Genomic DNA, 25,228 nt, shown 5'->3' with positions numbered 1-25,228 from the left:
CCAGAAGTGTTGCTGCCCCGGGGAAGAAGTTACTAAAACTCTTACAACAAGTGCAGATACATATTATGTATAAAAAATACGTGTATGCTATATATATATATATATATTTTAAATACCACCTAGGTTGGGCCTAGGTATAGTATAGGTAAGAGTAAAGTATGTCACCTTATTTATTTATTTATTTATTAAGAAAGCCAGTATGTTCATCTTTCATCTCAGTGTTAGGAGGCTTTGCTTCATCTATGATTTCTTGTAGAACTGGTTTAAAATGAGGTCTGATTGCCTGGAGCATCTGTATGAGTAACTAAGAAGCTGCTGTCTTGCTTTATGCGGTTAGCTTTGTGCCCTAGCCTTAGCTGCCTTAGCTATCCATGTGGATGCAGTATCTTCCTTTGGTTTCACGGGCTCCCTGCACTGCCCTGCAGGGAGAGGATGTACCTTGGAGATGCCTTTTGTACCTGCTGGATGCTGCTGTGCAAAATGAAGTTGACTGCAGAGTCTAGAGGTTACTGGAGCTTCCCAATGGCAGGGGATGCATGGAAAACTGTTGCAGCTTCAGTCCAAGGACTGTGTGCAAGGTCTGGGTCTCAGTGATCTAAGAGGGATGGATTACTTTCCTCCATGAGGATCCCAGCTATATGTTGCAAGGAATCATTCTTGTTAAGTGAAGCTTAGTTGAAAGGAGGATTTTTGATTTGTAAATACATCAAAATAAAGAGACAGACTGAGTGTTTTACCTGGTGACTAATTCTGTAAGCCTCTTGATTAACATAGGGATCCTCAAGACTTTCCTTTGCTCAATTCAGTGTGATCTGACATGAAAGACTGCTCTGAGTCAAGCATGGCTTAAGACTTTCATCTGGGAAGTCCAGTGTGTTTCTACTCTAGCTTAAAAAGCTCAGGTTTCAGTACAAAATCAGGCGGCTTAGCAAAGCCCTGTTTTCACAACAATGCTGGGGAAGTCTTGGTTTTACTCCAGAGTGGAAAGAAAAGCATGCTTGGAAACTTCAAAAGCTGCCACTCGCTGGAACGCGGCCCTAGCGCAGCCGCGCGAGCGTGGGCCGCTGCGAGGGCTTCGTCACGGTGCCCGCAGGAAACAACCTGGCACAGGGAGACCTTGGGTTTCATTCAGGTCCTACCATTCCTGAGTGAACTCTCCAAAATCCACTAGTGAGGAAAGGAGGTAAATATTATCCTGTTTCCAGAGAGAAGGGCAAGTGAAGCTGGTTGGATAGCCAGGGTAGCAACCCAAGTGTTGCCTTTGCAAAAACAATGGTGAGGCTCTTTGAGGCCTGTTTTGTCCCAGGTTTGGAGAGCAGTGGCCAGTGATTCCTCCTACTTTTGCAGCAAGGCGGCTGCTTGTGTTTGCTCCCCTCCTGCATGTCCCACAGCCCCCAGCTTTCACATGAAGAAGTGAAACATATGTCTTGCTGTGTTGCAAAGCAGTTACAAGGGCAGCGGCCATTGAGGAGGGGCTTTCATCTGTGCTGGAAGCCACCGCTATTGCAAGGCGTGGAAAGGCACAGCTGACATCTGTGCAAATTGTAATTCAGCTGAACGAGTTAACATTTTACTTTATAAGCGTGTGCTTATATTCTGAGCTCTTGCAATATCCAGCAAGGGGAGTTTAACTTCAGAATGTGACTGAGGAAGGAAACACGGGGATATATAGTAACGATCAGCAAACTAAAATTAATAAGCCTCTTGTTTAAGGCAAATGAAAGCCTCTGTGAATAAAAGCCATAGAGAATGGAGAAGCACTTGGGGTTAGAGAGCTAACCACTAGTGCAGGGCTTTGACACGGGCCTGCCACAGGGACCACTTGGAAAGAGTGACAGGAAAACTTGTCTTCTCGCGCCCCAGCCCAGGGCAGGAGAGTTTTCATCCAGCTGTCCAGCTTGATTCACTGCTTCCTGCGCGGTGCTGCCCAGCCTCACGCTAGCAACCAGAACCACCCCTGCTAGTTTTTCCTTCAGATATTTTTGGGCAACATACAGCAAGCACTTCCCAAAAGCTCCTGCACCAGAAGGGTCTTGCTGCGGGACGCAGTTTTGCCTGATTCTTTCCCAGGCATTGGCAACTCCACACAATCTGTGCATTATATCTAGCCGTAGTGTGGTGCGGTGGTATCTGCAGACAGGACTGTCTGAAAGACAGATGAACTGTCGCATGAGGCCCGACAATGCCCTTATTGACATTTTGAATGGAAAAAAAGTAGCAGGTTCAGAGTTCAAGCCCAAGGCGCTTTGTGAGGAGCGTGCAGCTTCTGTGCTGCATCCTCAGCTGGAAGGGTGTTTAATTAGTTATTGACAGTTGACGTTAATAGCTGCACGCTGTGGAACTGGGGCATTGCTGGTATTGAATGGCACATTCATGGCTCCAGGCATGATTAAACAAGCTTGGGCATTCAAGCCAATATGATGCTGTTAGCTTCTGTTTAACCTGGGTTATTCCACTGTAGATATTCTCAAAGCTTTTTGCCAGTGGAACTTTTAAAATACTCACTATGCAACTTGATGCTAATAATTTAGGAGCGAATAACATCTCTAGCTGTCCATCTGCTCATGTCCTGGTGTGTGTCTTTGCTGGCATCCCAGCATAGGAAGAGCTTTCAGCATGGAGCAGTGTGTTCCATCCCGGGCAGCCTTGGATGCTCCCCAGGATAATGCAGCTGGCCAGCTTGCCCTGAATATCCTGTGGAAATGACTCCTGTAATAAATTTAAGTAATTTGCCATAACATGAGTTAATTATGGAAGTCACCATCATATGAAAGGGGAAGGTGGATATTTTTTTCAAGGCTAATTTAAGATGGATATGTACAGGTGGAAAAATTCAGATCTGCCTGTTGTAATTGTAAAAGTCAGCCTTCTTTAGGGCATTTGGAAAGACGTCTTCATACTCCAGGCCCATCTAAGAGCTATTGCATTCTGTCAGAAGTCAGAGAAATATTTCACTAAAAAGAGAAATTGAATTCTTCGGTTAACCAGAGATCACTGAAAAGAGGGGAAAAAATCATCAGAGTTGCATTTTGGAGGTTCTCTGTATCCCAATCTGAGTTTCTATTCTGTTTATTTTTCTTGGGGAAGGAAAAGAAAATAAGACTTCCTTTCAGGTGAAGAAGAAAGGCTTATTCCTTCTCCAGCCTTTTAAGCTCTGGGAAGGTTTTTTTTTCTCTGAAACTGTTTGAACTTAAAATAAAAGTGTAAGGTTAAGAATATAGCTAGAAATTCCTGAGCACTGTTTTCAAAATAAATAACCTTTTAGCCCATCCCATTCACTGTCCTTCTCTTTTACTGAAGGTCTCAACCTGTGCACGAGTGGAAGCGCCACATCCTGTGAAGAGTGTCTCCTCGTCCATCCAAAATGTGCTTGGTGCTCCAAAGAGGTACATGGTCAGACCATTTTGGGGATGTTTTTTGTTCATTTTAGAAGTTGTAGTCAGTTGATATATGCTTTCTGTGACACAAAAGGGAAGGAAGCTGCTTTTCCCCTGCAGCCTGTCCCTGATGCTGTGCCATGCCCTAAGCGGCTGGTGAGGGCAGCAGGTGCCTCCACACTTCACATGGCTCCTACGTGTGCAACCCATGAGTCCTGTGCCATAGTAAGAAATGGCTCTTCTGCCCATCAGGCATCCTACATAGAGGAACACTGCTCACTTCCCCAGTCACCTGCCTGTATCCAATGGGTTTTGTGTCACCCTGCAGCCTTCATGGTGCCTTGCTTGAAGTGCTCTGCCTAAAATGCAGCAGTGCATGGGCCGAACATGGTGGGATGCTGCCGGCAATGGGTGCAAATGGATATGCAAGGCCAGCTTGCTCCGAGATGCTCTCCCCATTCCTAGCAAAATGTGGCTGCAGGATGCCCTGGTGCCAGAGGAGTCTTTGTCCGTAATGCATTTCTCCTCTGAGTTTATTTTGTCCTTTGCAGAGAACATGCACACTTCTGATATCTGCAGCATCCTATGGCAAAGATTTCCCCAGCTTAATGGAGTGTTCTGTGGCAAAAATTTCTTCCCCGTGCTTGTTCTTAAATCTGCTTCCTGTAATCTAATTGGGTCCTCCTTAGTTTATGAGAAATTGCAAATATATTTCCCTGCTCATCATCTAAGGGAGTGGGAAGGATGCCTGCAATGTGTGTGCAAAGATCCTGCCTCCTTGCAAAAATATCCCAAGCACACATAACTGTTGTGTCACAAGTTGGCTTAGGGCTGTGAGGAAACCATAAAGCAGTGGATAATCTTGATGGTGAAAGGTATGTGCCATGCGTGGGGATGGAGGGATGGGCATTTGGTCTTGCAGTCCTGTTTCTGAGCACATTCTCAATGTGCCTGAGTTTCTCAGCACAGCAGTGACAGGCTGTTTACATGCATGGTTTTTAGATCAGAGCCTCAGGACATGTATTGACACCTCTGAGCTCAGTGGTGACCTCGGGTGGCTTTGCTAGCGTAGGCTGTTCCCAGCAGACCCCAGTTTTTCCTAAATAAGTGCCATGCAACATGACTAAAATGCCTGGGAAGATCCATCACCCTGGAAAAAAGAGGAAACTACCAGGGAAGACCTGGTTTTTGCTAATACTGCTGTGTGATTGCCCACACCTGGGTGATGCAGGGCTTGGTCATCACTAGGTCCTCCCCAGCAAAAGGCAATTTTCAAGGGCTTCTTGCACCTGGAGCTAGCAGAAAGGACTTCATCATAATCATGCACCTGTTAATTAGGTGCTGAGCAGTTGAATTCCCTTGGTTTTCCTTCCCCAACCCTTGCATGGTAGAAATGTGCCTCTTACCCTTGCAAGGGCTTGAGGGGAGAGGGAAGGAGCTGCTAGTTACCTCCTCACCAGGGTGCTGAGAGCTGGTGGGTTTTCACCTGGATCCTAGCACGACAGCAGCTTTCCAAGGAAAACCTCTTAGCATTCCTCATGCTGTTTTACCTGACAGTGTAATGTTTTTCATGCTTTTTCTTCCAGCAGGGTGAATGATGTGTAGGATGGAAAGGGTAAAGCAATAGATCTTGCTTTTGAGACATCTTGTAAACAGCTGTGAGAGCTCCTCTTCCAGCCAATTAATCTGTGGTGGTAATACTGGAATGCAAGAATGCTGGCTACTAAGTTATGGGTGCCCAAAAGTGTGTTTTTTTTCTTTTTTTCTTTCTTTTTTTTCTTTTTTTTTTCTTTTTTTTTTCCTCCTCCTCTTTGGCATCAAAAGGTAATTCTTGCAAAATACTGCCAATGGAAATGTTTATCTGGTGGTCGCTGTGACCACTAATTGTGTGTCAACCCATGGGACTGGCAGCTCGGGTCTTATCTTGCAAACAGACTTATAAAAAAATATTTCCAAGTGGAATGGAGGAGCCAAATGAAGGAAGAGGTTTGTTTACAAGGAAGTACTATAATACTTCCTGACCTTTAGCCTGGAGCAGCTATTTAAAAATACATTTCACAGTATTTTTTTTTTTCTTTTGCCAAATGTAATGAGTTAAAAAGCTGCTGTTACATGCTACGTGCTAAAACTTAGCAAGCTCTTATTCTAATCCTATATTTTGTTCCATAATTTAATTTTTGCAACTCTAATAATCTCATAAGTAAAGAAAAATTATGAATTGGTGTTGCAAAAGTCTTTGGAGGCTTTAAATTTAGAAGAAGATTTAAAATAATCTAAGCTTTAAGACTTTTCTTTGCATCGTCATTCTCCCTCCTCTTTGCCACAGCCTAACCACTTATGCTTCTAAAATTGTTGGGTCTGGTGTATTTTCTAGTGTATTTTTCCTTTTGAGCTTCTCCTAGCTGTCATTTGCAGCAGTATGTTCTCAGGAGAGTACGTGCTTGTCGAACTCGATAGTTCTGCTGGTGTTTAAATAGCAGGTCTCAGACAGTGCAGTGGTTTCAGCAGATGCTAATCATGTTGTGGTTGAAATGTGATCAGCTGATTAGTATACATTTTCTACTCGCTTTGCATTTAGCTAACAGATTTGGGACCAAATTTGACCAGCTGTTGTCATCTTTATAGGCAATATTTGATAAATTTGTCAGCACTTCTTATACCTTCTTCAGTAAAAGATGGTGGGAGCTGGGAGCTCTGCTGCTGTGCTATGAGTGCTCGGGTCTCTGGTCTGTCCCTAGGGTCTCAGGCTGGAGTTTTGGGTCGTGGTGGGTCTGGTTATGGGTGAACTCAGACCTCTTGACCTGAGATGGAAGCCGTGCTGAATGGGGCCGTGTCCACACATGCCTTGCAGGCCGTGCTGCCTATGGGGGTGTCCCTCTGACAGCAGAGCAGACACCAGCCTCACTGCTGATCCTGACAGCAACTCACGGGGAGGGAGGAGCAGACATCTCATCTGGGGATAATTGAGGGGTTCTAATAACTTCTTATCTCTCTTCCTCTGTGACAAGATGAAACAAGCAGCAGCCTTGAAGTCTGGTGAAGGGTTTGCATCCTGCCGCCTCTGATCAAGGCAAAGCAAAGGCCATGCCTGTTTGGAGGGTCTCCCACCCCACAGATCAGACTTGCACAGGGGAATAATGAGCTTTCCAGTCTTGCATTTTGGCTAGTGTCTCTTGTCTTAGTGCTCCCATAAAACCCAGAGCAGCAGCAGAGTCTCCATGTGCTCTTGGGTAATAACATTACTTGGCACAAGGCCGTGCTTGTCATAGTTTTTTATTCCTTCTTTTGTTTGTGATGAAGGCAGGGAGTACTATCCTGCTCTCTTCAAAGGTGGGTTAAGGTTCCTTATGTATATATATAAAAATAAATATGTTGCTTTGTATTGGTAGGGGCAGAGCATGCCTAAAGACAGTTTGGGCAGAATAGTCATGCTATAAATTTAAAAGTTTAGCACCCAGTGACGTGTTAGTCTAGGGTGCATCCCTCCCCCTTCAGCTGAATTGGCCACTGTTCTTGTCTGCTCATGTTCAGCATCTTTGCTCCCATCAAAGGGGATGATGGTGATGATGGATGACTCGATGATAACAGTTTCTGGTATCCATTCAGCCCTGGCATTCCCAGGGGTGGTGAGCTAACCGCAAGCCTGTGGGCTGTTAGAAATTTGGAAGCAACCATTGATTCTGTTGGCTCACGGAATACCTTGAAAGGCAGGACTTAAATGGGGTGATCTGTTTAAATTACTCTTAAAGGCAAAGGTATAAACGTGTGGTGTTAACTGTCTCCTGAGTCTGCCTTAAAACAGAGCTGTTTGGGTGGGGAAATACTGCACTCTTTAGTGATTGAGGCTGCTGCAGCCTTTCCAACCTTGTTGGAATCTGAGAAAATTCCTCAACTTTTTCTGCAAATTCCAGAAGACTGTCATACTCGATTACAAATTGCCAACATGAGTACTGATGAAATACTGTGGCTGGAAGTTGCACATTGGCCCTTGTTGTTCTTGTGATCCCTTCCACAGCCTGGGTTTTGTGGGGGGAACAGGAGGAAGCTTGTTGGTGTGCGGGTTTTTTCTCCTTCCCTGCAGTGGCATCAGGTTTCTTGGGATTATCAAGGTCCTTTAGGCTCACTAGAGGAAGCAGAGAGCTCTGGAAGGAGCTTTACTTACCATAGCAGCTTAGGGCATGGGTTTTTAGGCTCTGCTAAATTTGGTGCAATAGACAGATAGGCATTTGTGTTCACTGTGGAACTACCTAGAGTGGCTGCAGTGGGACAAGAAAAAGCCTCAGAAGGAGCAGTGAGGGGCACAGTGTGTGTGTGAGCTATGTGATGTGCTACTATTATTTTGTTTCCTTTTGTTCCTTAGGAGTGTGAGCATAGTCAATGTGCTCCTATTTTCACTTATGTATTACATATGTAAATACATGTAAAATATATATTCCAGTTAATACATTAAACTGAAATTTCCCCAGATATGTGCTCTGCTTCCCAACAGGTTGCATGTGTGCTGTCTTCCTTATCTCAGCAATTTGTGCCTGGAGGATGAGGAAGGAAAATCAAGGATGTTCCCAAGGGGAATGCCTCCAATTTTTGCACAAAAAATGAAAGCATATTTCTGGCTGAATTAATACAGGATTGAACTGATGAAAGCAGAAATGATATGAAATGACTTAGGACATGTCTAGTCAGGAGTTAGCTATACTGTAAGTGCTGTTCTCCCTCTTTATTACATGAACTAAGCAATTTATCTTAAAACTGTCAAACTGATGTGTGTATGATGTTTCAAGTTCTTCTGATTTCCATTTTTTTAATGTGTCTGCTTTGGAAAGCTTTACTTCCAAACTTTTTTTTTTTTTAACTTGTCTGCATTTGATCTTGGTTAGTTGTTAATGCTGAAGTCTTATTTGCAAAGTACTTAGCAGGATGCTAGAATTAATACAGATTAATAGGTGCAATCTTTCTGAGCTCAGGCTTTTCTGTAGCATGAAACTATTTAATTTGTTCCGTAATTGTTAGGGAATACTTACTGCATTTTTGTGTGCCATTATGCATTCTGATCATCTAACTCACTGCAGTGTTTCTGGTATGAACAAAACCAGGTTGTGAAGTTCTGACTGAGCATCCTTTTTGCCTAGAAGTTGTGGATGTTTGAATCAGTGTCTTGACAAAGCACATTGCTGGGTTGCATTTTTGTTTTGGATCTATGTAATATCCTTTACTGCTCAAAATATCTCATGCTTTTTCATTGAATCTCTGGGAGCCTTGGTATTTCTCCTCCCACCACATGTTCCCCAGCGTGGAGCTGGGGTTCGTTAGCTAAGTTAGTGGGCAGTGATTATTCTGGAGCCCTTTGGCCTCCAGAAAGAGGCCCATGAATCCAGGCCCATTTTACAGGTGGCTCCTGTATGCTGTGGGAGACCCTCTAATGGGTTTGTTAGTGCCAGGGAGATGCTTGGGTGTTGGTGTGAGCTTTGGGGATAGGAGCCAAGGACACGTCCCCTATCCCACTGGGAAGTGAGTTACGTCACATCCCCTTGCTCAGTGCATCAGAGCATTGAGTGAGTTCTATTTTCTTTTGCCCTTGGTGATGCAGCTTTTCAGCAGACAAAAGCCTCTGGGTCTGTGCTGGACTACAGCTGAAATGTTGCTGCACTGTGGCCATCGATCTGGGCCAGTTTCACAGTAAATTAGTCAAGAAGGAAGGATGTGGGAGCTGAAGAAGTTCAGAGGTGTTGCAGAAAGGGGAGCTTTCCACAGTTACCTTTAGAAAGTTGCCTGCAGGTTTTACACTTGTCCTCATTTGGTTCCTTTGGGTAATGAGCAATTTGGCCACAATGTCTGTGGAAAAATACATTGCAGCAGTTGCTGTTTCTTTGCTGCTGTGCCCATAGGCAGGCTTGTACATGTACTCGGGCTTTCTACACTCAAGATTATAGCCAGGGGAACACGGCCTTCCTCCGGGGCTGGAAGAAGAGGAAACAGGACATCAAAGTTGCATTAACTGTGAGAACTTCTGCTGAATACATGTGGGTATTTCACAGCCCTTTGAGAGCTGGCTGGTTCTTTCCCATTTGCTCCCAAGCCATAGTGGGTTTCCTCTTTACTTTCTACCCCTTAACAGGGATGTTCTCCTGCCTGAAACTTGGGCTGAACTGGCCCATAACATAGTTGGTCAGAAATAGAGGTGGAGGTAGATATTTCCAGGAGAGCCAAGACTGTCTTGTTTCTAGTTTTTCCACCTTCTACAGCTTTGCAAGATTTATTGCAGCTCGCCAGCTTGTACCATCTTTTTGCACATGCAAATGTGTCTCTATTCTTGCTTAATCTCCATTCCCTTATCTACCTCCTGCTGAGAAGCTGAATGTCCATATAAGCAATATCATGCATACCTAGAGATGTTTCTCGTGGTGGTATGAGATGCAGATTACTAAGGACTAGCAGCTCAGGAAGGAGCAAGAATTGCCTTTCGCTCGACTTCTTATCCATCTTGTCTGTTATGATACCCCATTCAAAACCCTGTGAAATTCAGGGTTTCTCCCTATTAACATCCAGGGCTTTGGAGCAAGTCCTGGGATGACTGGAAATGCTTGATGAATTCCTCAATTGCATGAGCAGCACTAAACATCTGATATGGACTTTCTTTTTTAAAGTCTTAATTTCTAGAGTATAAAGAGGAGTTCCTGGCCACACTCAGTCCTGCCTATCTTGCTTTTTTGGCACAGACCATGCTCTCTGAAGTGGCCCGTGGAAATCTGTCTGCAGAGGTGCTCCCTCAAAGCCATAGCTCAGGCCACCAGGATGGTGGGGCCATATCTCTGTGCAGAGAGTGTGGCAGTGTTCCCTGAAGCGGTGCAGGTTCAGCTCCCTGCTGCTGGGACACCTGGACCAAAGCCCCAGTGCTAGAGGCTGTGCAGACACAGGAGGAAAATAACCCCAGGGAGCTCCTGGTGTGTGCTGCAAACTGCTAGTCTGCACCAAGCTCTGACCCCCATCGTGGACTTCACAGGTGGTTTAGCTATGTCCATGTAGAGCTGGTGTTTATACTGCCCAGCTCTGGTCTGTATGTCAGTCACCAGGGATGCTGCTTGGGTCAGGGATGGTGTTTGATTTAGTCTCTGAATTCCTGTTCTCTCCACCCTGTGAAGGGTCTGGGTTTCTAATGTGAGCACCTAAAAACTGCCCTGAGTTGGTCCCTGCAGCCCAGTTCCTGCGCTTGGGTATTCATTGTCAAGTTTTGCCTTTTCTCTTATGTAAGGTGAAGTTGGATCCTAAATAAGCACTTTAAAAGATTTCCCTAAGTTTGTTGCTCTTAAAATACTGGGCTTTGTTTTCAGTCGCAAGTGATTTTTTCGTATGTTTTCATTTTGGAGGCCTTTTTTCCTCCTCTTTTGGTCATGCCATTAATGATTTAAGTGGTCCCAGTCCTCCTATTTGGAAACTCATCTGTTTACATGTCATGTTCCAAAAAATTTATGTTAATATCAGCCTGACATGCCATCTCCCTGGCGGGACACTGCTTTTGGAATATGGAATGTAAATGCAACATTTTTCAAATAGCATTCGGCCCTCGTAGTGAGAAAGCACAGCTGAGATTTGCCCTGGGCTCCTGGGCTCACCTGGAGCAGGCTGGAGGTGAGGATGAGTGTGGACATGGGCTGCAGGCACGACGTGGGGGGGAAACCTGATGGCCACGACCCTGCTGTAGGCCTGGAACATGCACCTTTGTTGGGAAGGGCCAAGACAGGATCTCAGCCCCTTATTAATGCCTCTCCCCTGTTACTGTGTGCCTGAGGATTGGGGAAAAAGCAGATTTTGCTCCGGGCTTTGGCACCGAGTTGCAGCAAGAGTTGTGGCCAGGTCTTCCAGTCTTCCAGTTTTCTAAGCCTCCACTTCTGTTTTTTTTTTTTTTTTTTTTTTTTTTTTTTTCCCCTTCCCTCTTAAATGGGGAAGCATGAGGGTATTTTAAGGAGGATGATTTGAGTGTTGGTGAAATATTTCAGATGCCACCATAGAAAGGAACAGTGCTGAAGTGCTGTGTGTTTTCATGAGCTGGGGAAGTGGTTTTCTTTTCCTCTCCCAGCACAGCACTGCTCTGATTGAGCAGCTGAAGTGGAGATTGCTGGCGTGGCTGGGAGCATCTTCTCTGCAATATTTCATTTAACTTTAGAAGATCAACCCCAGAGCAGAACATGGTTGTCTCTACTGCGACAGTGCGGGAATAAGAAATCAGCTGTGAGAACTCGATAAGTTTGGGGGATGTCACTAGTTCTCTTTGGCCTTTTTTTGGAGGGAAGAGGGGGGGGGGGGGAAAAAAAAAGAAATTGCGTTCTAACAAATGGACATGCTCTGCAAAAGGCCCCATTGTGCGGCTGGCTGTCACAGCGCGTTCCCCACACAAAGGAGCATTGTGTGCCGCGGATCCGATTTGGGATGCGGGCTGAAGGATATCTGGGGACAGCCAGTGGGAGTCTCGCTCTGACGGTGGCTCCTCCGGGCAGCTGTCTGTGCTCGTGCCCGAGCGCTCGTATCGCTGCTCGCTGCGGGCACGGGCTGCTTGCTGACCTGCTACCGACTGCGAGAGCCTTGTGATGGGGAGCCCATGTATCAGAAGTGAAAGGCTGTCAATCCCACCCCACCATCTCCACAGGCTGCTCTGGCTATCTCCTAGGCCTCCCAGATTCATTCCTGGTTGCTGCTTTTACAGCCTGCAACTACAGCCTTTCTCTTCTCATACTGATGCCTCCCACGAATTTTCTCTCGGGTCTCTTGCTGTCCTTCGGAGCTTTTCTGCCTATCCTGTCTGTCACCCCACTTTGGTTGTGGTCCAGCTCAGTGACCCTTTGCTGTGGTCGCAAATATATATGTGTGTGTGTATGTATATACATATTTTTCCACACAATTGTGCAGTGCAAATGCTGGCAGTGCAAAGGTCTGAGGAAGGGGGGACACGAGGCTTGTGGTGGGATGTGCTGCTCCTCACACAGGAGAGGACATGGGTCCTTAGAGCCACCCAGTCTGTCTGCAGCTTCAGGTGCTGGCTTTACCTCTGTGTTGGTTGGTTTGCCCTGCTTCTATCAGTATCATCCCCTTGTCTTCACTCTTCTTTCTTGAAAAGTAACTTTAGGGTGATATACACACACATGCACACACTTGTATTAAAAAAAAAAAAAAAAGTTTCCCATCTTTTCCTCTAAAAGATGTGGGAATTGGCTATTTGGGTATTTGGGCAACAAACCAAACACTTCATCTTGCTTTCAGATGGCCCAAAACAGAGCTGGGAGAAAGCTCTGCTGCTGTGTCTGGGGTAAAGAAATGCTGTTATCTTCATGTTAGTGATTTCTAAGCAAATTCACTTTGCAGATCTATGATCCTGGAATCTGAAATGCTGAGGGTTTGGAAACACAGTACATAAATCTTCACAATGTTTCTTTAGCAATTCCTCTGTATGATCTCTCTTTGAAAGTCTCAAGGCTCAGTGCTAGCAGCTTTTGAGGTACGGCCAATGACACCATCTGTTCTTTGTCATCTCCTTTTGGATACGGATACCAGCACATCAAAACAAAGCTCCTGTTGTGGGACTGATATCTCTCCTTCTCTCTTTGTTCATTCTTTGCCTCCTAGGAATTTGGCAGCACAAAATCCATCACGTCGAGGTGCGACTTCCTAGAGAACCTTATTGCAAATGGCTGTACAGGAGCCATCGAGAACCCTAAAAGCAGCATTAACATAGTGAAGAACATTCCTCTGAGCAGCAAGGGCTCTGGCTTGACCCATTTGGATGTTACACAAATAATGCCTCAAAAGATCTCCTTGAATCTTCGGCCTGGTGAGTCCCTGGCAGCTCTGAGCTGTGTTCTGGCTTAGAAGAGGTCTTGGAGGGGGGAAATGTTGACAGCGTGTTATAGCCTGTGATGTTGAAGACAGTTAAACAAGTGGCTGCTGGCTCCTTCCCTGAACTTCAGTGGTGTGTCTTGAACAGAACTGGGTCTATATCCTATATAAAACATACATAAATACTTGTCTTGACCCTTTCAAATATTTGCAAAAGACCTGCTCAAAGTAAAGCTGCCATCAGTGGATGGAAGAAGTTAGAACAACTGTGGATCCGACACTGACCCGACAGTGCTTGAATCTAGGCACTGAGATGGCTTTTTGTATAAATTAAGAAAAAAAAAATGCATGTCTGTTTTCTGTTGGTATTTATATCAAAAAAAAGGCATGAGAAAGGTCTAGATTGAGATTTGAACTTTTGACTGAGAACTGGGACTATGTCCATATCCCTGTTTAATTCCCCTGAGCCATCACTTTTCTATAAATCTTTTTCTTTAATTAAAAATGAAGAGTGAAAGGCTAGACTGAGCCCTGCAAGTATGCTTGTTATCAAAAGTTTTTACTTGGTGGGGGGAGTCTTTAATGTGGGTTCAGAATTCTTGAAAAATTTTGGCATCTGAGGCTTCTTAAGAAAAAAAAGCTCTTTATGGGAAAGTCAAGAAGCAAATATAAAAGCTTGATTCATTATAAGCAATTGGTGTAGGTTTTTGAAACTTGTTTTGCGTCAGCTTTCATGAGCTTTCAAAAAATGAAATAAGGATGTTTTGTCCTGGAAAAGCAGTGTTTTGAGCTGGTTTTCAGTAGCAAACTACTAGCGTTAAGAGGCATAAGTTTCTGCAGAATTTTAAACGTGTTTAATTGTAGAGGTTTGAAGAGTAGTGATGTTTTTCTAAACTAGATTTTTCTAAGCATTATTGTTGGTGTCATCACCCATACCCTCACCTGCAGTGAAACTTGCTTCAGAATTCTAAAAGCAGCTACCAGCTTAAAATTGTCCATCCTTGCATCCCTCTCTAGATGAGCCTTCCTCAAGAGCAGGGCGCTGAGACCAGGCAGCCTGGAGCGAGGAGTGTGCCCAGGCCAGAGGCTGCCTCCAGGCCAGGCTGGGCAGGCTGGGGCAGGGAGGCACATTGCACATCGCTTCTGCTTATGAAATAAGGCGATGCCTGTGAAAGAGGAGTCATTGCCTCCTGTTTCTTGAGGCAACTGCTGGTGGAAAAAGCTGGTTGAGGAAAGCTTGGCTTTGAAATCTTGCCTCCTTCGCATGCAGCAGCCAGTGCCTGGCAAGTGCCACAGCTGCCCGCACAGGCAGTTTTGCACCACGGGCAGCGCAGATGCCCACTCCTAGGCTTTTGGAGAGGGCGCGAGGATGGTTTGGCTATGTGAATTCCTTGGGGCTGGTTGTTGGCTGCTGCTTTGGCTGTGCTGAGCTAAGCACAGTGGAAAGCTAAGCTGAGACAGTTGAGACTGCTGCTTCTCCAGCGGGGGGGAAAAAAAAAAGGAACAGCCGGAGGAAAGAGGAGCAGGAGTCTCCCAATGAGTCTTTTAGCCCTCTCAGCCAGGGCTCACCCAGCCTCTTGTAACTGGGTTATATTGATCTGCCAGGGTGGTTTAGAAGCACATTTGTTTGCTTGTTTGAAAGTGCCTCGTGCTGAGGAGTTGCCCTGAAGGTTCATGTAGCCCTGCTCACCATCTGATCTGGGAGCTCCTTCTGTGCTCCTGCTGCTGAGTATTGGAGTCCCTGCAGGAGGGGGAATGTTTCTCCATGTCTCTAATAGTATCTTCCATCTTTTGATGTTGAGCAGTATTCCATCTTTCTTAGGGCTAATGATTTCCTAAACCCTTGAATTAACATTTCCTGCTGAAGCTATCCTTAAAATTTGAGTTTAGGAGTGACTTTTGTTTCACGCAATAGATCCAAGACAAAAAGAGTGATATCGGTTTAATTCTGTGTATAATAACAATTTTGTATTCCATCCTAAAACTTAATGCATCCAGAGTTTAATGTTTCAAAGCTGAATCCACATAGCTATTTGTGGTGATTGTGATCTTTTATTATTAGACTACTAAGTAGAAGCAGAACAGAGTGGCTAGTTGAGAGCTGTTCATGTTCCCACCCAGGGAGTTTGGTCTAATCATCCTGTGGCCATAAGTCATACCTCAACACTTCTGTGCCCAGAGCTAATCTCCAAAGGCTTTAGACTGATGTCTTCATTCAGGTAGCTTTTGGATCGTGCATTTAGCTTTCACTAAATGGCTTTTTTAAGCTTGGGTCCAGCTATAAAAGCAGAGTGCCCTGGTTGGATGGAAGAAATATGAGTAGTCCAAAAGGAATTTAAAAAAAGAATAGATTTGCATTGTATTGTCTGTTAAGCCTTAAGCCTCACCAAGCAGAAAAAAGAGCTTTTTCTGGATAAGCGTAATTGTCAAGTTTGCATTCTTAAGCTGGCCAAAAGCTTTTTCTCTGGTTCCTGCATTGCCTGTGTGACAGTATCCAAAATATGTTTCTGAATTATTTTTTTAAAGAAAAACACTTCAGCAAAAGCTGCAGAGTGTGGGCAGTGCTCTGTAGGGAAGAAAGGAGTTGTGTTTTTTTTTTTTTTTTTTTTTTTTTTTCCTTCTAGAGGAGTCAGAGTAATATTATGCATGGAGAATAACATTCTTTTGCATGTATACCTAAATACATCATTATATCAATTTATGCAGTTAGAAATAAAAGAAAAAGCAGGCCTAGAATCTTATCTTCAGTGCTTTTTCATGGATTACTACTCCCACTATTCTCTCTAGCACAGCACAGGGTCTAGGATTTAATCTAGTTATTCTTGTCTTAGGATCTGTCCAGGAAGAGCATTTTTGGAAACTGAAATATCAGGAACTCTCAGGTCTGAAGCAGATCTCAACCTCTCCTGAAGAGGTTGAGTAGCCCAATGGGAATATGTGTTAGGGATGGAGAAAAATATGGATGAAGGAAAGAACTTTTGCCCAGTTTAAACACGTTCTTGCAGCACTGATTTCCGAAAGTCAGGATTGCAGCCGCAGTTCCTCATTCCTTTCCCTGTAATCAATGCTAACAGGTATCACACTATATAAATAGGCCTCCTTGCTCTCCTCCCCATAAAATGCATGCCAGATAAAAACATGAGGCAGATCTGATTGGCTCTAGCCAGCTTGATAACTCTGCTTACTGTAGGCCTTGTGCTAATCTATATCCTGCTGCAAACCACTTCTCTGAATGTTGTGTTGAGAAAGTACTATTCCTATCTGAAATATTTATTGTGAGAGTTTACTGCTTCCTACACCCTTTATCTTGGAAGTATCTGTGTGGCAGCTGGTCACCTATTGTGTTGCTGTTATACAGAGGCTGCCTTAGTACCTCTGCCTTTGTGGGGCGCATTTATTGCTCACGCTGCAGGGAGAGCAATTATGGGTCATAAAAGAGGCCCTGACTTGGAAGCAACCCTTGATCTAGGCTTGCAGAGGGATCCTGAAACAGCTAAACCAAGATATTCCCTCTGACTCTTCTGGAACCTCAGTGCAGCCACACTGAATTAGCCAAGGTGATCAGATAACAGTGATAGTGAAATGCAAAGAGCCCGCTCCGAACTCCTTCAGTTTGGTTTGCAAAAAGCCAGACCCTTAACTCACATGCTTCCCATGTGCCTTCCTCTTGGTACCAGGACACAGAGCCCTGGCAGGAGTGAAGCATCATCCCCTGATATCTGTGCCTGGCCTCTTTGCTGGACTGTAAAGCTCTTGGTGTGTTGCCTCCCCAGCTCTGTAATTTAGGGAGGCTGCTGCATGTTCTTAGGCTGAGAGTAACTGGGAGCAGCTGTGGTGCTGTGAGCAATAAGGAGAACAATAAAAGTTTTAGGGAAATGTTTTCGCAATAAAAAAATGTGCCTTCCATTTCTGAGGAAGGAGGAAGAAGCAAAAAAAAAAAAAAAGTTCTGCAGAACCTGCTGGTAACCAAAGTTTAGCTGTGGCCGTGGAAAGCTGGAAGGGGTGGAAAGGAAGGGGAGGTTTGATCATAAAGAACCAAATCTGAGGACCTGCTGAGTTTGAAAAGGGGATGAGGCAAGAGCTAGGGAGGTGGGATCTCCCACTTGCTGGATTTTTGGCAGTGCTCAAGCCTAGGGCTTTCATTCAGATTGCTTTCTCAGTGCTGGTGAAGTGTAAGGCTTGCACTGGCCATGTCCTCCAGCTCCACTGAGCTCTGTCTGCCTGAGCAGTGGCTTATTCTGAGGTTGGTTCACCTGTTTCTAAGGGTCAGCTACTGCCCTGTGCTGTGGCTGGTGCTTTGGTGCGTGGGTGGTGGGCTCCCCTCCAAAACACCCCTTCTGGAGAGCCTCTTGATGAAACTGCACCTCACAAACTGCCTAAGCAGCCAGGGAGATGCCAAGAAAAAGGCTTTCCAGCTCTTCCCTGCTCTGCAGCCTGTGATTGTCCTGTCCACTTCTTATTTGTGCTTACCCCACTGGAAGGCTTCATGCCTACTTTGGTTATTTCCTTTTACGATTAATATTTTTTTCCATTTGCTTCCCATTTGCCCTACTTTCTGCACAGTGATGATGACATGACTCTTTTGCAGAAGATCTGTCCCTTAAAAGGTGTTGTTTTATGTCTCCCTTGACTTCTCTGCACAACTCTATCGTCTTTGCCTTCTTGCATTCATCTTGTGCTGTCAACATGTTTTTTTCCCAGCCCTCTTCCTTTTCCTACTCCGTTTCCTTTTCATCTTTCATGTAGAGTCCTTTGGTTGCTTGCAGGACATACTAAAGCAAGCTTGCTAAGGGTCTTTCAGTGGTCCAGAAACCTCCTGTCTAAGGTTCACTTTGCTTCCTTTTTGTTGTAGTTTTCTGCAAAAAAGGACTGTAAATAGTTTGAGACAGCAGTATTTTTATTTGTCTGCTTTTTAGACATTCTTTCAGTTAAAGTGGAAGGACCCCAATTCCTGTCCCCAAAATAAAATGGGGACACACTCAATGCATAAGTGTCTTTCTTTAGTGTGGTATCCTATAAGCGTAAAAGGACCCCAAATCATCCCTTGTTTACTGATGCAGACTAAGAAATGGATTTGAAAGTACACAATGTTTCCCTTGCCCTCTTTTTTTCCACAAGTGATTTGTATGTTTGTGGGGACTAGGGGAAGTGAACTGTCTGGATTTCGCTTGTGCTATTGGCTTTTTTGCTGCAAGAAACTTTTTTGAAGAGTGGGTCAAACACTTTGCAAGAGACTATAAGCCTAATGCATGGTACTATTTAGGCTGAGCTGTTAGAGCATACTTGCCCTCGTGGTCAGAGGGTGCATCTGTGGGGTGGGTGTGAGGGAGCCCTGCATGATCCACGTTTCTAGCAGTCGTGCACTTTTCATCGCCCTCAACTCTTCTGCGTGTGCAGGTGACCAGACCTCCTTCAGGGTTCAAGTTCGGCAAGTGGAGGACTATCCTGTGGACCTGTACTACCTGATGGACCTCTCTCTGTCCATGAACGACGACCTAGACAACATCCGCAACCTGGGGACCAAGCTGGCTGAGGAGATGCGGAAGCTCACTAGCAATTTCCGGTTGGGGTTTGGCTCTTTTGTGGACAAAAACATTTCTCCTTTCTCCTACACAGCACCAAGATATCAAGACAACCCCTGCATTGGGTAAGTGGTAGTGGTGCCCTGAAGGGAGAAGCCCACTGTTTGCACCAAGGAGGAACTGAGAGATCCCATCCAGTGGCTCACTGCTTGATTGTGACTGCAGAGTCATTTCTTATAATTCTTGCATTAAATGATAAACCATGTTTGTCCTATATTTTTGAATGCTGATTAGCTGCAGCTATTGCAGGGATGCTCCAAAGTTATTCAGAACAGGACAGTTTCAGTTTCCCAGTGGCTGTTTGGAGGTGTCTAAATATGTAAAATTGTTGTATGAGGAGCCTAAAAATGCTTCTGAGGAAGCAGGGAGGGAGAGCAGAGGAGAAAAAAAAAAAGGGGGCAAGAGCCAGAAATTCCTGATTTCTAGACCTAGTTCTGAGTCATAGTTTGGCCTTGATTACATCAATTAAGCTCTTTGTCTCTGTTTTACAGATAAGGAAACGGGGCAATATAATAGACCTTCCCAACAAAAGGGTTGGAGGGAAGTGAGATTTGTAAGGACCTGTAAGACTGATTAATGAGCTATTATAAAATGTTTTGGAGATCTTGAGCAAGTTTTCCTTTAGAAGTACTCAAGGAGAGCACAGGTAAACTGTAAAGACCTGCAAGTTGTATGGTCTGCTTTGCAATACCACAGCCTGCCTTGTTGTGGTTTTTTGTTTGTTGTTCTCCTTGTATCAGTCACAGTTCGGGATCAAATCTATTGAATTATGCCAAAATGAGATAGGCTGAAGTGGACAGTATCCAGGCTCAGATGCCTTTGTATTTTGATATAAAAGGATAGATAGAGTGGCAGATTCCACCTTTGCTGTTTACTTTCATGGCCCCTGTCCTGTACTGCCTTCATCTCATCTGTCTCTGGGGTTTGCATCTTGTATAGTCAAGTAGAAGTGGCAAATTTAGCACTTTTGAGCCATTCTTGGGTACTTAAATGGAAAGATCACATCACTGACTGATGCCAAGGCGTGTGAGCATCCATCCTTTAGTGTTTTTTTTTTTTTTTTTTTTTTTTTTTTTTTTCTCCCCTAAGTGACAGGGCCTAAGAGACCTTGCACTATTTATGAGCTCCTGGGCCAACTTTTAGCATTGACCAGGCATTTGGCATCTAATGAGACATTAACCTGACAAATAATCCACATCTTGTTTTCAACCACTTTATCTAGAGAGGAAAAGGGAAGCCCTGTATTAGTGCAAGGCTTTTGTTAATAGGCTCACTTTCACTAGCATAATTTCCAGGTTGTTTCCAAGGGGTCCAGAATGTGCTGCTAACATCTGGTGTATCTCTTTCAAATCGGGATGTAACAGTGCTGAAGATATGTGAGCTGTTCTCCTGAGATTGTGCCACCTTGGCCTAAAGAACATAAATTTTTCTAACAAGATTTCAGCAGTATCCAACTCTTTATTGGAAAACAGGCAGCTCCAACCTAGGTTTTTATTTTTTTTATTTACTTTTTTGAAAGCATCTCTACATTCAGGTGCTCAGATGAGGTGTTTTGTCTGGTTCTCCACTCATTGGACTAGCAGAAGAATTTTTCCCAGGTAATTATTGAGGACGTGAAATTGTCTGGATTCTTTACTGGGCAGAACGGTAACTCCTTTCTCTTCTGTGCCTTGGAAGAGTGCCACTTCACATCGCAACTGTAGTTGGACAATGTTAGATAAGTTAAAAGGTTTAACAGAAAATAATTGGGCTTATTCAGCTGAAGTAGATTCAGTTCCTAACCATGGGGCATAGAGATTCCTCAAATGCCCAGATGAAAGCCTTGTCCTTGACAAATGCCTTTAAAACTATTCCTTCTTCAACTACTCCCCCTTTCTCTGAATAAACAGGGTTGCACAGTATTTTCCATTCTGTATTGCCTGCATTTCTAGCTTTGGGATGCTGCTGTAATGAAAACTCCCCAGCTGGATAAACCTGGCAGGGAATGAATGCTTGGCTATGCAGAGAGCTATTTGCACCCTCAGCGAGTCCCATGTTGGAGCCCATTCTTCCCCATGTGCCACGTTCACCTGCTGCAGCCAGCCAGGACGGCAGAGGCTCTGCCAGAACGATGCTCTGTGTTCTTTGTATCTCGTCCCCACCTGAAAACTGATGCGGCCTCAGGTGAACCTGCTCAGTCGTATCCGTTGTCCTGGGCATGTGTTGCTTGCAGCCTAGGGATGAGGCCTCACTCCAGCCTGCAAAATCTGCTTGGAAACTTTGTTTTGCTTGTATGTGATGTAATTGAAATGACATGTTTTTACTGAGGAAAATAAAATGAAATGTGTGGGATGGGAAGGGCACGCCTGAGAGCAGGGCAACTTTGCAGTGAGGCTGCCTAAAAATGCTGATGTCCCTCAACAGGAGCAATCCAGAGCTGTTACTTTTTCTTCTCCTGCTGTGATTAGACTCTCTTTATGTCCCTCTGGTTGTAGCTAGGCCTTTCTGTTTAGGGGGATATTAAGCAAGCCTGGGCTTGGGCAACTGTTTAGGGAGGGTTGCCAAAGGCAGCTCATGTGGGTGCTCCCTTCCAGGCACCATCCATCCTTGTCCTCGCTTGGGCACTAGCGCCGCATTGTTTTCTCATGGCATTGTCTTCCCTCTGCTGCTCTGCAGGCGGGTTTTTATTGCTGCCTTTGCTTCCCTGAAACCAGGTTGCTCACTGATTTGGCAGATAGTTGCATTGTGCATAGGGTTTTGCTTTGCCTTTGATTATTTCTAGTGGAAAAGCAGTCTGTCTAGCAGCCTGCTTGCACCTAAAAAAAGCTGCAAGCAAAATTGCACCATGACTCTTTTTGTCTTGTCCAGTGCAGACTCTGTCCACCTGGGTGCAGTGACAGCCTTCCCGCAGTGCAGGTCCTGTGCATGTGCAGCCCTTGTTTCTGTGCCAGGATCTGCTCAGGCTCCCTTCTGCCTCCTCCGGTATCCCCCTGGCTCATGTCTCTGGCTCCCCATTGCGGGCTAGGCTGGGGCTTCTGCCGTGTTTCACTTGTGCTTCCTTTGGGGAGAGATCTATGGAGCTGGGATTGGGCCCTCCCTGTCCTTGCAAGGAGCACTCGGAGTAGTCCAAGAAAGATAAGATGAAGAAAACTCAGAAAAACAAAGGTTAAGGAAGGCAGGGGGTTGGCTGAATACCCAAACACAGAGCTGTGATATTTCTTGCGGAGGTTACAGCTTTGCTGTATGCCACTAATTAGTTACCTAAGTAGCTGTAGTCTGCTCTGGCACCAAACTTTCCAGCTTCTGAGGTGCAGAAACAGGATTAAATGATCAGCCTTCAGGATATTGGAGAGATGAGAGCAGAGCATAAGACCCGAGGAGATGAGACCCCTCAGTATATAGCTTACCTAAATGTTTGCTCTTTGGACTGGGACTCTGGCAAAGGGAGCAGGCAGGTGTATCATATTCTACAAATGTATTTGAAGGTAAGTTTGTAGAGACCTTATGCAAGGACTTACAGAGGGCTTTTAAACCTTGCAAACTCTTCAGCCAGGCCCTGGGAGTGAGCTGAGCACAAGTCTGAACCCTGTGCTGATGCCAGGCTGGTTGCTGCCCGCAGCCCCATTTGTTGGCACTGACCTGCAGTGACTAAGCCCTGCTGCCATGAGCAATGCAGTCACACCTGACGTATGACAAGATCTGCACACGGCAGCGTAACTGAGTGTGTGGGTGGCCACCAGCGTGTCCCTGCCTCCAGGAGCAGCGCACAGAGCGTATGTGGCATGAAGCTTCGGGCTTGTCAGGAATTTGGTTTCCAGTGGTGGTAAATCTTAAATATTCCTTTGTGTAAAAAGCCTCTTAGAGCTTTACCATAGGGGGTCAGATGTCAGCAGAGGCCTCTTTCTTATCTTGAAAGATAAAGTGCAGAAAACAATTAATTAGAGCCAGTCTAACTCCTTTTAAAACACATGTTCTTCTTAACCCTTCCCTCTCCCCTGTACACATTCACCACTTTCATGCAGGAGGAATCCCTCTACTGAGGGCTCTCAATCACATTGTGAGTGCTAAAGCAGCCCACAGTCTCCTAAAGAAAAATGTTTTTATAGCCTGCCAAGTAGTGACTTTGGGTGCTACTTCTGCCTTTCTGCTTTTGCAGCAGTCTGAAAACCAGGCATGGTACTTGCTCGCCTGGCCCTCAGAGAGGGCTGGAGGACACATGTCCTGCTGCATAAATGCAATATACCTGGTGACCTGAGCTAGGCATGGAGCAGAAAGCACTGTGAGCACATCAGGACAGAGAAGAAAATTCTTACCACAAACTAGTGGGAAAGTAGCTGGCAGCAATTGCACCTGTGTGTGGTGCCTGGTTCCCCTGGCTGATTGAGCAGAGCGGTTGGGGCAGCTCCCAGTGCCATCCTGGAGGAGCTACTGAACTATAGGAAGGGGTGGATCTGGGCTGCTGGCATTTGCACATTGCATCACTGTGCTTTGCGCTGCAGACTCCTGTGTCAAAACTAGCTTTCCTTCGAGTGCTGAAACTCGAGAGTCGTGTTTTCCAGTGTGGCCAGATATTTGGCGTCTCCACTCTTGACTTTATGCAGTGAGCAGAGCTCAGTCCCGGGGAGATTTCTGGCAACTTCAGTTGGTCAGAGCTCCTGATGGGGACAGGAGAAAAGATAAGTTTAACTGCAGATGGTGAATAGCCAAAAGTCAAAGCAACCAAAGCACAAAGCTGTGTGGAAATACTTCATCCCTCTGAACAAATGCCAGCCTGTTAGAGGTGGGGACTTCAGCCACTCTCGACTCTTAATGCGTTTCTCTTCAGTTAACCACTCTTCCTGTGTTCTTGTTCCAGTTACAAGCTGTTCCCAAACTGTGTCCCATCCTTTGGCTTCCGCCATCTCTTGTCTTTAACGGATAAAGTTGACCGTTTCAATGAAGAAGTTCAGAAACAGAAGGTTTCCCGAAACAGAGATGCTCCAGAAGGTGGTTTTGATGCCATTTTACAGGCTGCTGTGTGCAAGGTGAGTTGCTCTCAATTCTGGGTTTTAAAGCAAAGCAAAAAAGTAGGTGGTTTTCTGAATTATCTTTGGATTAGGATAAGTCTTTGGTATGTCAGATTTTGGAAGCAGTGCTCAGGTGCTACTGCTTCAGCACTGGTGGTACAACCCTGAAGCAGGATCCTCCTCTGTTTGGCTGGTGGAGCAGGATTATTCCACCTCCTTGTGTAAAATAACCTGCCCTCCTTCATTAAGAGTGTGACGCTAGATGTGAAATTTCTACTGTGTGACATGCCCTTGACAAGGGAATCACTGATGTGTTTTGTGCTGGACTAGCATGTGTGTCCTTATGGGTAGAACAACAGCAATCTGTAGCTGGAGGGTGTTAGCTTGGCTTTGCTGCAGTGTTAGCCATGTCCTCGAGGCTTTCCAGCACATTGCCCACCTAAGTGACATGGCCCAGGCGCATCCTAAATGAAGCAGCATGTGTTAGGAATCGCTCTTTGGCCTGGGATGCTCTCTTCTCCCAAGGGTCCTAGTGTGGTCTGTTTGCTGTGAAAATAAGTTGCGGTCCAGCCCGTGGCTCAAGGAGGCATAGAGCTCTGCTCAATCGTGTTCTGGGCTCAGCAAGGGGGAATATCTCTTCTCCGACAAACAAGTAGGTAGGTTGCTCTGTATTTCTTTTAGTTAAAGAAAAGAATTAATGCTTCTCTCAACTATCTGCTTTTCTCCTGCAATTTGCGCAACTGTCTCTGCTATCCAGTAATGGCTGTGGTTGTTTTTTTCCCCTCTGACTTAGTTTTTTTGGCTCTTCTGTCCAGTTTTTGTGTGGCTCTCTTGATAAAGCACATTTTCTTCTGGCTGGGAGGTAGGCCGCCTCTGCAGAAGCTGTTTCATGCTGGCTTGTGCAACTCTGTTGTGCCCCATCTCTGAGTGGGAAAACAGATTTTTCCTAGCCTGGGTTGGTTTTATTTTATACTTCATGCTCTTGACAAGACTAAACCTGCATCGTTGGATCCAATGCCTCTGAACAGTCATCTTTTCTCTCCCAGGCATAAATATTGTTATTGGCACAGCTACAGTGCTGCTCTTTACCATTAGCCTAGGTCTAAACTTGAAAGGTAGCATCAGTGGTTAGAGCAAAGTAATCTCAGAACAATGATTCAGTTATGCTGCCCATCATTTATGTTTTTTGTTTTTGCTGTTTCTTTGACTTTTTTTTTTTTTTTTTTTTTTTTTTTTTTTTTTTTTTTTTTGCAAAAATGAAGGGAGGGGGGGCGGGAAGGGGGTACTTCCTTATTGTACAGACATATTGCAGTTTGTGTCATGAAGGCTGTTCTTGAAGTCAGGAAGCCTTCAGGATAATTCTAGACACCTGGACACTTGCGCCAGTCTTAAATTGTTCAAAGGGAGCAAAGTCTCTACACAACTCTTCAGTGCGCAGATGGCTTTTGATTCCCTCATA

At 45.1% G+C, this 25,228-nt stretch overlaps 1 protein-coding gene across 1 annotated transcript in view; it reads left to right on the top strand.

Moving 5' to 3' along the window:
• The window catches only part of ITGB5 (integrin subunit beta 5), a 65,579-nt gene that overhangs the window by 401 nt on the left and 39,950 nt on the right, over positions 1–25,228 (top strand). The window contains exons 2-5 of the mRNA XM_088519577.1: positions 3,301–3,386; positions 12,993–13,197; positions 18,600–18,849; positions 23,619–23,787. Of these exons, the coding sequence (XP_088375703.1) occupies positions 3,301–3,386; positions 12,993–13,197; positions 18,600–18,849; positions 23,619–23,787 (710 nt within the window). The remainder of the gene's footprint in view (positions 1–3,300; positions 3,387–12,992; positions 13,198–18,599; positions 18,850–23,618; positions 23,788–25,228) is intronic.

Source organism: Tinamus guttatus, unplaced genomic scaffold, assembly GCF_059628265.1.
Source record: "Tinamus guttatus ecotype Peru unplaced genomic scaffold, ASM5962826v1 Tinamus_guttatus_pri_ptg000060l, whole genome shotgun sequence".
Lineage (NCBI taxonomy): Eukaryota > Metazoa > Chordata > Aves > Tinamiformes > Tinamidae > Tinamus > Tinamus guttatus.
This window is presented reverse-complemented; position numbering and strand designations above follow the sequence as displayed.